At 44.3% G+C, this 12,294-nt stretch overlaps 1 protein-coding gene across 1 annotated transcript in view; it reads right to left on the bottom strand.

Annotated features, from left to right (window-relative positions):
• Positions 1–1,177: 1,177 nt before the first annotated feature.
• Positions 1,178–12,294, bottom strand: part of polr2a (polymerase (RNA) II (DNA directed) polypeptide A, 220kDa) — a 13,317-nt gene continuing 2,200 nt past the window's right edge. Inside the window, exons 4-29 of the mRNA XM_015379502.1 lie at positions 11,185–11,358; positions 10,823–11,104; positions 10,555–10,716; positions 10,220–10,440; positions 9,992–10,124; positions 9,699–9,823; positions 8,953–9,163; positions 8,670–8,879; positions 8,409–8,577; positions 8,058–8,152; positions 7,758–7,961; positions 7,460–7,682; positions 7,194–7,377; positions 6,932–7,103; positions 6,318–6,423; positions 5,931–6,136; positions 5,577–5,840; positions 5,300–5,507; positions 5,120–5,220; positions 4,940–5,044; positions 4,668–4,850; positions 4,376–4,579; positions 4,091–4,277; positions 3,888–4,001; positions 3,658–3,807; positions 1,178–3,016 (exon numbers count right to left, since the gene is read on the bottom strand). Of these exons, the coding sequence (XP_015234988.1) occupies positions 1,866–3,016; positions 3,658–3,807; positions 3,888–4,001; positions 4,091–4,277; positions 4,376–4,579; positions 4,668–4,850; positions 4,940–5,044; positions 5,120–5,220; positions 5,300–5,507; positions 5,577–5,840; positions 5,931–6,136; positions 6,318–6,423; positions 6,932–7,103; positions 7,194–7,377; positions 7,460–7,682; positions 7,758–7,961; positions 8,058–8,152; positions 8,409–8,577; positions 8,670–8,879; positions 8,953–9,163; positions 9,699–9,823; positions 9,992–10,124; positions 10,220–10,440; positions 10,555–10,716; positions 10,823–11,104; positions 11,185–11,358 (5,544 nt within the window). The 3' untranslated portion in view covers positions 1,178–1,865. The remainder of the gene's footprint in view (positions 3,017–3,657; positions 3,808–3,887; positions 4,002–4,090; positions 4,278–4,375; positions 4,580–4,667; positions 4,851–4,939; positions 5,045–5,119; positions 5,221–5,299; positions 5,508–5,576; positions 5,841–5,930; positions 6,137–6,317; positions 6,424–6,931; positions 7,104–7,193; positions 7,378–7,459; positions 7,683–7,757; positions 7,962–8,057; positions 8,153–8,408; positions 8,578–8,669; positions 8,880–8,952; positions 9,164–9,698; positions 9,824–9,991; positions 10,125–10,219; positions 10,441–10,554; positions 10,717–10,822; positions 11,105–11,184; positions 11,359–12,294) is intronic.

Raw genomic sequence — 12,294 nt, 5'->3', positions numbered from 1 at the left:
CAAACAGAACAGAGATACAGAGAATGAGATCTTGACTTGACTTTTTACACAGTGGCAACTTTAAGTTAAACCTTCCTTAAACTGGACAGATGAGTTCGTTCCTCAGCTTGAGACCCCATTCACACAAATGTATTCACTCACTCACTCATTCGTTCATCATGGGAGTCTTGTCGTGGACTGACATAACAGCACACAGTTAAGACGACAGCGCTGGATGCAAAAAGTAGTGGACGAAATGCAAGACTGTGGAATTTACGTCCACCAAACCTGCTTGGTGTCTAAGGCTATTTGAAGCAGTCCATCAACCAATATGAGATTCCATTAAGATCTCCAGAACCTAAAATATTACAGAAAGCATTTTTATCTCAGCAGGACTCCCAGTCGGAGCCAAAGCATACACCACCTCCTCCCCATGATTTCCCCTCATCACAGGTAAAACACATGGAGAAAATAAAATACTATAAACACTGGTTTTAGAAATGAGAATCACTCCAGGATGAAGAGGTAGGGATACCAGTTAGTTCAAGAAAAAAAATACAAGAACCCAATTAATCAGAGGGTACAAACTATTTGAAGAAATGGAAAGCCAAGTTGATAACATTGTAGTGAAGACGATTTGTTTTTAAAGAAAAGCTAATAGGGCAGTTCTCTTTGGACCATTTGTTCTTGAGGGCAATGCTTGATAATCTCAGATTTGTGTAAAAAAACAGGACAGAAAATGCTCTGAAGCCTTTAGCTTTCAGGCCATTTAGATGAATAAAAATATTGAAATGAGTTGAATAAGGCAGAAAATTAAGATCTGACCCCTACCTCTTCACCCAGAGAACATCCTGCAAACAGGACTACAAAGTCACCGAAAGCAACGAGAAAAACAAAACAAAAGTAGTATTTTCTCTATTCATACTCGTACAGAATAGTAATTAACTTCATAAATAAACTGAATAGAACGCAAGTACACTTCAGCTATTAGAAATAGGACACAAATTTGCTAAATGAGGGATTAAAAAATAATCAATATGTATAGACGTGCACTACTTCTGAAAAATAGACAAAAGCAGCAAGACCAAAACTATTATCCCTCGTCTATTCTGAGCTCTGTTTCTTCATTAATTCAAAATCAAAAATCAGAATTTTTGTTTTCTTTTCTGAGATTCCCAGTTTTTAGGGAAGATTAGCATTTTTTTTTTTGTCTGGTTTTGACCCACAAGTCTCTAAAATGGTAGACAAAAAGGATGCTGGTGGGTGGTTTTGTGACATCTTTCAGTTTTCTGGGGTGTAAAGGAGGAAGATGGAGGCGATGGGTACATGTGTAGGCTTAAACTTTCAAGTCCTTTACTGCAAACCAGTTGCTCTCCATTTTAAAGTGTGCATCTATGCTGATGATACTTTCTTTATAGTTAAACCCCCCAAAAAAAGTTCCCCTAAACATTAAACCTGAAACAGTTTGTGATATCCCTATGGTTGATGTTTCACGCTGATTACAATCTTGACTTCTTAGGTTTTTGGCAACATGTTCATCGTCAACTACGCAACCAGCACTTACAGGAGAGAAAGAGAGAGGGACTGGATGCAGGACACCACACTTAAAATGTTCACATCTTCCTCCCCTTTTCATTCCCATTGGGGGATCATCAGTTTTTCTTCAACACCCCGTTTTGAAATTTAAAAGTAAAGAAACTACTTCAAAAAAAGGCAACATTTTCACCCCCCATTAGGTAAAGCGGCTCAAGTCTTTCACAAACAGTTTTGAACATCTCCGGAGGGGGGGCAGGCAGTTTCATGGTGGATTCACGAGCCCCGTAACTGGGACATTAAAGCCGGTTAAAGCTGTCCTCCTTCAGCTGCTCCCTCGCCATCTCCGCAGCTCAGTTGTTCTCCTCGTCGCTGTCGTCGGGGCTGATGGCCGGGCTGTAGGTAGGGGAGGTGGGGCTGTAGCCGGGGGAGGTCGGACTGTAGGTGGAGCCTTTGGGGCTAGTGGGCGAGTAGGTGGGAGATGTGGGCGAGTACTTGGGTGAGGTTGGGGAGTATGTGGGGGAAGTCGGGGAGTACTTGGGGCTGGTGGGGGTGTAGGTAGGGGAGGTAGGGGAGTAGGTGGGCGAGGTGGGGCTGTATTTTGGAGTCGTCGGGGAATAAGTGGGAGAGGTGGGGGAGTACTTGGGCGAAGTCGGGGAGTACTTCGGCGACGTTGGGGAGTACTTTGGCGATGTTGGGGTGTACTCCGGAGAGCTGGGGCTGTATGAGGGTGAGGTTGGGGTGTATTTTGGTGAGGTTGGGGAGTATGATGGAGAGCTGGGGCTGTACGAAGGCGAGCTGGGTGTGTAAGTGGGTGACTGAGGGGTGTAACGTGGACTGGAGGGAGAGTAAGAGGGAGACGTAGGGGAGTAGGAGGGAGAAGTGGGGGAGTAGTTTGGACTGGTTGGTGTGTAGTTGGGGGAAGTTGGGGAATAGGAAGGTGACGTTGGAGAGTAGGAAGGGGAGGTGGGAGAGTAACTGGGGGACGTTGGGGTGTAGTTCGGCGATGTTGGGCTGTAGCTCGGACTGGTCGGTGAGTAGGACGGAGAGGTAGGGGAGTAGGAGGGGGATGTGGGGGAGTAGGATGGAGACGTTGGAGAGTAAGAGGGGGAGGTTGGCGAGTAGGACGGTGAAGTAGGGGAGTAGCTGGGCGACGTCGGGCTGTAGCTGGGCGATGTTGGGCTGTAACTTGGAGAGGTCGGGGAATATGAAGGAGACGTCGGGGAGTACGAGGGGGAGGTGGGGGAGTACGAGGGGGACGTCGGGGAGTATGAGGGGGACGTTGGAGAGTAAGAAGGAGACGTTGGAGAGTAACTGGGCGAAGTGGGGGAGTAAGATGGAGACGTCGGGCTGTAGTTGGGGCTTGTGGGGGAATAAGAGGGAGAGGTAGGCGAGTAGGAAGGCGATGTTGGAGAGTAGCCTGGGCTTTGTGGGGTGTAGCCACCTGGGGAACGCGGCTCGTAGGCGGGGGAGGTGGGGGAGTAATTTGGCGACATAGCTCCACCTGAGAAGAAAAGACCAAAGATCGTTTATCTTAAGATACAGAGCAGCACAACTATTAATATTTCCATTTATGAAGTATTTTAGGGAAGTTTGCAGGTTTAAGTAAGCTGCAAAATCAATTAAATAAATTGATTATAATCAAACATTTTATTAACAGTTTTTCAAAAGATTATTAATATTATTAATTATTATAGATATTATTATAATACCAGTGGGAGCCACAATGAGTACATTAGTTTAACAACTTTTAAAAAGTATTGCATTTTTCCTGAGTCGTCTTTTCTGCTAGCAGAAAAACTAATAATTTTCATCTCAACGTTAATAAAAAAGTTGCTTTGGGCAAAGAGAGTTTTTTTTTATTTTTTATTAGTTGACTCCTTAACTCCTCTTTCTCTTGTAAAACAATTTAATGTCAAACACTACAGTGCCTTATGCTTGGAACTTAATTGATTACCTAATACGTATAGCAGTCTAGACAGTTTAACAGACAGTCCAGTAGAGTACAGTAGATAAACTCAACTGATAATTTCTGCAAGCAGTCATTTTTTTTTTCATGTGACACTACCATATTGGATTGTTAACCTGAGGTTGGTATCTAAGGTGTAGATAATTACAAAGGTACATTTTGTGTACTCATCTAACCTGGAGATGGGATGTATGGACTGACAGGTCCTGGAGACCCTGGTGACCCCGGTGTAGGAGACCAGGCTGGGGAGTATCCAGGAGAGAAGCCGCTAGCATCAGATGCTGCACTGGGAGAGAAACCTGCTGCTCCAGGGGTCATGCCGCTTCCTGAGAGACCAAATGAAGAGTTAGTAAATGTTTTGAAATGAAAGGAAAATACACAAGGCAGTGTGTGAATATGAACCTACCAACACTAGGGGACCATGCTCCATAAGCTGGGGTGGCCCCGGTGTTCCAAGGAGTCATGGCAGGAGACATACCGCTCATGGGACTTGGAACCGAGCCGAAGAACATCCCAGTGGCTAGAAAGAAAAGCACACACAGCATAAACTACAATTCTTGCAACAGATCTATGCGGACACATTTACACTGAAAAAGAAAGTCCACTTACGTCCCGCTACGCTGATGCCGGGTATGTTTGTCGGGATCTCCATGCCGTACTTGCACTTCTCGGCATCTAGCAGCAGGTCGAAGCAGCCGGTCCCTGCTGGGGCGAGCTGGCCAAGCATGATGTTTTCCGACACGCCTTTCATCGGGTCGCACTCTCCGTGAGAAGATGCCTCCATTAGCACATCCACCTGCAGAAGAAGAGGGAAGAAATACCAGATGTTTGTTACAAAGTAGCAAACAAGGATCCAAGGAGTTCCTTTGAGTTGATAAGAAATTGAAATTATACCGTCTCTTCAAAGGAACACTTCATGAGTGGTCCCGTGTCTTGACGGTTGATGCCGTGACGAGTGATGGCCATCAGGTGGCCACGGCAGGTCATGGTGTCACAAAGCAGAGCCAAGTGACGGTAGTTGACGTAGGAGCCGTCGAAGGAGATGACGTGGTACAACTCTCTCTCCAGAGCTTTTCGGACAGCTTCAATGCCCAAAACCTTTGATGGTAAAAGAATTTTCAATTATCCTGTTAAAAACAACGGATCTAAACAACTCCTAGTGAAAGGAAAGGAAATGCCTTTGTACCGTGAAGATCTCCACAATGTCATTGGAGGTGGTTCTGACGGGATCGACGTCCTTCTCGCTGAGCACCCTCATGAGGCTCACTCCGTCCGTCTCCAGGATCCACTCCTGCAGGGCCTTGAACTCTCCGTCCTCCGTAATGATGATCTTCTTCTTATTGTCCGTCTGAGGCAGATGCATGTACACCTAAAAGAGACATGGTCAACATGTTTATTAATTTGAATTTTAACTTCTATTCTACTACAAAGAAACTTGAAAACTTCTGACGCGTTTACCTTGCTGATCTGCTCGATACCCTGTAGCGTCATGTCTGTCAGCATGTTGGACTCGATGCACCTCAGGAAAACGTCATCGTCCATTTTATCCACAACCTCCTCGTCCTGTACAGACAGCCGATTCTTAAAATCCAAACCAAACGCCGCATATGGTCTTACCTATTTAGAACAATCACTCACCTCCTGAAACTTATTCTCGTCACTGTTCATGATTCGAATTCGGAGCACCAGCTTTTCAGCGTTGTCGTCGTTGAAGATGCAGTTAAGGTCATCTCCAAAACCTAAGATTAAAAAAGAACGCAGTGTGACTCAGCAGAGAAGGTGGATTATTTTGGTTTAAAACCTTGACAGAAAACCCACCTGCATTGATCTTCTCGGCGATCTGCTCCATGGTCAGTTTACGGTCTGTCATGTGCTTCCGGTCGAGCTCGATGCGCAGCAGCCACGGGGAGATGCGGGTCACGTCGAAGTCCGGCATCTCATAGTAGACATTCACCCACTCCTGATCCTCGGCCACCACCGTGTTCTGGGGGTTAGGGTCATAGTAGATGGCGGTATTGGCAGTCACCTGAAAGGAGAAGCTTGTTTAAAATCGCAGCTTTTAAAACACATAACTTTAAAAATCTAGATCCCTTACCTTCCTCAGCGTCGTGTGCTCCAGTCGACACAGGATGTCCTTTGCCCTCTCTGCGTCACGCGCCGCCTGACCCAGCAGGAAAACTGTAAGCGAGGGCGTCTTGGGCCTCTTTGAAATGTTGATCAACTCTTTCAGACGAGGGACACCCAGGGTGACGTTCTTGGCCGACACTCCGGCGTAGTGGAAAGTGTTCAGAGTCATCTGGGTGGCCGGTTCTCCCAGGGACTGAGCAGCGAGAGCGCCCACCATTTCACCAGGATGGGCCTGCAAGAGGAGGGGGAGGAGAGGGTCAATCGTTCCACGTTTTGCAACCTCAGCTGAAAATTAAGAGCTCCTGAAACCTTCTAAACATACAATGGACTGGTTGAACTTTGTCTCTATCTCTCCCAGCAGCCAGTCATACGCCTCGGTGGACAGGCGGAACTCCTCCGTCATCCGTTTTGAGCACAACGTGGACCGCAGGTGGATGTTGAAGAGCAGCGTGGCGTTTTCCTGAGCCTGTCGGCTTAGAGGATCATCACCGTTGACGATAACCAGCTTCTTACTGAGCTCCTGAACACCTGAGGAGGGTGAACATGCATGTTTGAATGAAGTCAACCCACACAAATTATTCTATTTTAGTTTATGTTACTGACTAACATAAACTAACCAGTTTATGTTAGTCAGTTCCACAACACATAATTCTTGAAAGTAATGCACATAACTTTAAAAGACGGGTTGAGAGTTTAATTCTATCGTTACCTTCAACAACTCGCAGAGGATTTAGGTCTGTCGGGGTTCGAGTGTTGATTCGGAAGATCTTCTGAGCATTCCAGATCATTCGGGCCAGGTTGCACGGCAGCACCACCTACAGGAAAAGAGAGACATTGCACAAGATGAGCTCTTCATACAGTCATCTACAGCGCATTGATGTTATAAGGGTGATAGAGTTTTAAGCATTTTCACAAGTCTTAAAGACGTTAGTAAAATGCAGCATTTATATCTTTATTTTTAACATTATTTCACTTTGGGAAATAATAAAGTATCTTTTAAATTGAATTGAATTGAATAAAAGGGAGTAACATTGAGAGATGCAGCTGCAAATCCATCCAAAGCAGATCTCACTACATTCATTTATGCTTAGGATATTGATTTAGAAACAAGTGTGCAACAATCCAGACTCAATATTCTTTTCTCCTTTTTATGCTTGATTAAGAACAGTTTTCTTTATTCCCGTTTCTGTACATCTATTTCCTTACATTTTAAACAATTTATTATGTTTACCAGTCATGTTATAATCTGCACTTTTTATAAAGACCTCTTCCCGAGGTCTTTGAATCATTTCAGGAATCCTTACAGCCGATTTGATTGCGCACCTTACTGTCACCAGTGGGGAAAATGGCTCGCAGAATCTCCCTGTCCTCCCTCATCTTCTCAAACTCCCTCTCCAAAACGCTCTGCACATGTGCATTTGTCAGCACGTCTTTGACCACATCTTCCTGCAACACCCTTCTCAGCGCGCGCTCGTTGGTGCAATCAAAGCGAAACCTGTTGGGATAAAAAGGAGACGGGTGAATCCCGGGCTCTCAGGGCGGCTAGTAGGAGCAGGATGTTTTTCATTTTTGGATGGAGACTGACTTCTTTTCAAAAGCCTTGTTGGAGGGCTTCAGTGTTGCCAGGTTCTGGAACTCGACATTCTCTCCTGCCAAACCGTCTTCTCCGTAGCGCAGCTGCACCACCTGGTTAATGGAGTTTCGCACCGTTGCGTCGTACTTCACCATCACAGACTCCATAGATTTGATCAGACGACGCTGAATATAACCTGGAAGCAAGGCGAGGTCTTTCTTAGCTGATAGACCTAAAGATCCGCGTGTTTAAGCCAGCCTGCTGCCATCTGAGCATACCCGTCTCTGCTGTCTTGACAGCCGTGTCGATCAGACCCTCTCTGCCTCCCATGGCGTGGAAGAAGAACTCTGTTGGCGTCAGCCCAGCCAGGTACGAGTTCTCCACAAAGCCTCTGCTCTCAGGGCCGTAGTCATCCTTAATGAAGTGAGGCAGGGTGCGGTGCTTGAACCCAAATGGGATCCGCTTACCCTCCACGTTCTGCTGGCCCACCACAGCGATAACCTGAAAGACAATCCAGCACACATTACACTCAGCTCTTTTTAAAACAATTCCACCAGAGCGTTAACAATGCGTTACCTGTGAGATGTTGATCTTGGAGCCCTTGGAGCCAGCCACCACCATGGACTTAAAGTTGTTGTACTCAGACAGGGACTTCTGAGCAGAAGATCCCGTTTTGTCACGAGCGTCGTTCAGGATACGGTTCACCTGGTTCTCAAAGGTTTGCCTCAGAGTGTTACCGGGTGTGGGTTCCAGCTCGTTGTTGTGAGCTTTTTCAATAACCTGGTAGATTAAAAAAATTAAAAAAGAACAATTAAACTCTGCTTACAAAAAAAGTTAAAGCCTTGTTCTGTATGCTGGGAGCTATATTTCCCTCACTTCTATCACATCCTGTTTGGCCTTCTTGATGGTGTTCTGGATGTCCAGGTACGTCTTGGCATCAGCAATGGAGTCACCAATACCAATGGAATGACCTGTTGGCATCAAGAACACATTATTTTCACAATATATAATAGATATTTTAATGATGGGTGAAAAACATCTACGTTTGATGGACAGAAAGCAACAGTCTTAGGGAGGAATGGATGAATCAAACAAATGGACGGGTAACTGGAAAAAATACTTTAAATTAGACAAAAAAAAAGGCGTGGAAAAGTAATTATTTTGCAAATAAATCCTTAATTGAAACCTGAAATGAAATCCAAGTCTTATTAGACTGTAGAAAGCTACCTTCGATGAGCAGCCAGTTGTTGACCACGGTCTGAATGTTGGAGTAGAAGAGTCTGGTGATGTCATGGCCCATCTCCAGGTAGGAGATGTGGACGAGGGAGCCAGCTGAGGTTCCCAGAGACTTCTTACACAGGATGCCCATGATCAACTCCCCGTTCTCCACTATGACCTGTTAGAAAACATTCTTTAATTCAGCAATCTGTCCCCAGGTTATCTCTTTAACCCATAGGTAAAAAAAAACAAGAAAAAACAGCCGTATACCTTTGTGTCGCCAGGTGAGATGTGTTTGTAAGGGCCGCTGTCTTCGTCGTCCGGGTGCGTGCTGTGTGTTCGGATCACATTAATGTGTCCTGGAATGATGAGGCTGAAGATCTGCTTGCCTGTCCACAGAGGACGCGGTTTGAGAATAGCCGGCTGAGGCATCTTCCCGTCCCAGGTAGACAGGAACATGAGGAGGTTCATCACCTCACCCTGTGGAGGGGGAAACCTCCAGTAAAAACCAAGGATCTCACCAAGCATCTGATTAGTAGCTCCGTCTACTCACCCTCTCCAGGAACACGTCTCTTTTAGTGAATTTGCGAACGGCGGTGAGGGTGTCCTGCACGATACCCATGACGGGCCTGTTGGACTGGGGTGTGACGATCATACGCGGCACCATGGCCAGCTCCTGAATCTCCGCCCTGGTCTCCAGGGACTGAGGGAGGTGGAGGTTCATCTCATCCCCGTCAAAGTCGGCGTTGTAAGGAGTGGTGACACTGCACAAAGGAGAACCACTGACATCAGCAGGAGCAAAGACCAGGAAAAATTCAAGCTACGCTACAGGAAACAGGGATATGAGCTCTTATCAGCTACTAAAACAAATGTTTTAAATTTGTAAAGAATATTGCAATTCAACTTAAAATACATGACTGAAAAGGAGCAGAAGGAAGAAAATTTATCATCTACCCCTCTTTTAATGCACAGAATATGAATATCAGGCCGTCTTAAAAAAAAAATCAGCTTTTGTCCATTTCAAAAATCCAATTTTTTAACCTGTTAAAATACGTTTTATTAATCAACATTAACCATTGGAATCACTGCTATGACAATACCCATTAGCCCAGTTAGTTTTCAATTCATACATATGGTACCGGTGCTCAAATAGTACCGAATTTGAACCCTGTGAGGAACTGCGTAATCTCACGTGACTCAAGGTGATATCAGGGACAAAAGAGGTCCGGATTGGGATATTTATCATTTTCTTATAAGCTTCTGAAAAGGTATTAAATTTAGGCTCTCTTTATTTAATACCTGAGGTTAAGTCGGAACGTGGACCAAGGCAGGATCCGAACTCGATGCCCCATCATAGACATTTTATGTAGTGTTGGCTGTCGGTTGAAGATGACGATGTCCCCATCGCACATGTGTCTTTCCACCTAAAGAGGAAAAAAACAAGCAGTTGAAAGCTACAAATTAAATAAATTAGCATCCAAGTTGGTGACAAATGTTGCAAAGTAATATATATGCTGGATTTGACAGATTAAAAGCTAAACACTGTATCCATCTTAAGGTGCAAACAAATGTGCGTGTTGTTTTAATCTTGCCTTGTAGCCGATTTGCAGGTGAAGGTCACTTGGTTTAGGGTGGAACCTCAGGTCGATTCTGTCTCCGTTGTCTCGGATGATGTATTTGGCTCCGGGATACTGACTGTTGCCTCTTCGTACCAGCTCTTGCAATCTAATAAAATAAATCAAGAAATCAAATGAGCTTTAATGTTGCTTAAGTCTGTAACAGCAATGCCAAGATGGGAGTCTGGAGCTCCTCAGCCGTACCTGTCGATGTTAAAGGGTGTGACGATCTCTGGAAAGGTCATGTTGGCTGCGATGGACCTGGGCACGCCCACTTGGTCGATCTGCAAGTTGGGGTCCGGGGTGATGACGGTTCGGGCGGAGAAGTCCACACGTTTGCCCATCAGGTTGCCCCTAACTCGTCCCTCTTTACCCTTTAAGCGCTGCTTTATGGATTTGAGAGGACGGCCGGACTTTTGCATTGCCTGGCAAAAAAAAAAAAAAAGATAAGTCTTTAGCCAAGAAGAAAAAAACAATAACAGGAGGATCAGCTTCTCTTAGAAGCTCAAAATCAAGCTGCATCAGAAATTTCTACACACCCTTGGTAGGCCTGGTAATTCATTGTCAACCATTGTTGCCACATGAAACTGAAGGAGCTTCACATCCTCAGCGATGACGTGAGCAGCTGCACCGCTTTGCTCGTTCCTTCTCAGCTGGTTGTTGATCTTCACAATGTCCGCTAGTTTATGGGTCAAATCATCCTTTAAAACAGAATTGTTTTCATTTGTTAAACAACCTTTTCTCTCAGCAGTGAAAACAGAGCAGGATGAAGAACAAAGACAAACATCCATCTAGAAATCAGATCACCTGGTTGCGAGCGGAACCCTGCATGACCACGGCGGGCCTCACGGCCAGCGGAGGCACAGGCAGCACGGTTACAATCATCCATTCTGGACGGGCAAACTTGGGGTCCATGCCCAAGATGATGTCCTCTTCATCCGATATCCGCTTGAAGATCTCGTGGACGCGTTCGGGGCTCAGCAGGATTTTTTTCTCCTGGGAATCCTCGTTGACGTGCTTCCATTCGGCATACAGCTCTAAGCCTGAGCGTTTGATGCGCGGCTGGTAGCGTCCACAGCCTCCGTGACCCTAACATAAATTTAATCACAGATAAGTGGCTGGGAAATCGGTTGAGAACAGCTTAGGAAAATTCAAACTCATCCAGGTACCTTCTCCTTGGTGATGTCCTCCTCGTTCTCCTGTGGCTCCATTCCAAATTTATTGTCCATTTCCTCCCCTCCTTCACAGATGTTTTTGCCTTTGCAAAGCTCATACACGTGGGTCAAACGCTTCCTTGGCTGGCCCTTGGACTTAACCAGGATTTCTTTGATCTTTGGATTGTTCTAGAAAGAGAGAAGCAAACAAACAGAACAAAAAAAGGGTAATCAATACAGAGTGAAAGGAAGTTTAAAACAAACGTGATGAGTCAAACAGTCAAATTTTTTTTTCTCTTCTTTTCTTCTTCTGTGTCCTTTTCATTTATCTATTCATTTTAAACTCTTGCAACTTTATATGTGTGTGTTTTTATGTTCGGCACATAAAAGAATTTGTTGTTCAATGTGCTATATAAATAAATTGTATTTGATTTTTAAGGTAAAAAGCATTCTTCAGAGGTTATATAGACATACAAAAAAAAGGGTAGGCTGAAGCACTCCAGAAGGAAAAAAAGTATCAGTTATTAAAAAAAAATAAAACAAAAACATGCTTACTGGCATCAGGATATTACTGATTATTATGACTAGTTTATCAAAAAGTGCTACTTTTAACACTAATTTATAAGAAAACCACTTTTAAGAGTATTGCAACACCAGTCATTAAGAGTAAATGTGTTCATTTTTGATTAAGCTGTTAGAACTCAATACCATTTATGTTTTTTTTATGTTAAAGAGTGCATCTACAACATAGAAGAGGAGGTTACTAAGCTCTAAATTTAAGATGCTTATTGAGGGAAGAGAGTTTTTGGGTTTCTGTAACTTTAACTCCTTTGGGTTTAATGCTATAAAACAGGTAGGGGTATTTCTTTCATTAGAAGTTGTGCCTACTTTATGGCAGATTTTGCAAAAAAGTTCTAAAATCATTAGTTTTATTTCCTCCTGATTATTGTTCAGGAATATGGCGCCACTGGCCCTTCGCTGTCCACTATGGACAAGCAACAACCGGATGCATCAAACTCTCTTGGCTATTTGTTGAGAGGATTATTGAAAAATCTTCACTTTTAAAAGAATATGTATATATATATATATATATATATATTTTTTTTTTTTTTTTTTTTTTTTAGA

Source organism: Cyprinodon variegatus, unplaced genomic scaffold (assembly GCF_000732505.1).
Source record: "Cyprinodon variegatus isolate N-32 unplaced genomic scaffold, C_variegatus-1.0 Scaffold193, whole genome shotgun sequence".
Lineage (NCBI taxonomy): Eukaryota > Metazoa > Chordata > Actinopteri > Cyprinodontiformes > Cyprinodontidae > Cyprinodon > Cyprinodon variegatus.
This window is presented reverse-complemented; position numbering and strand designations above follow the sequence as displayed.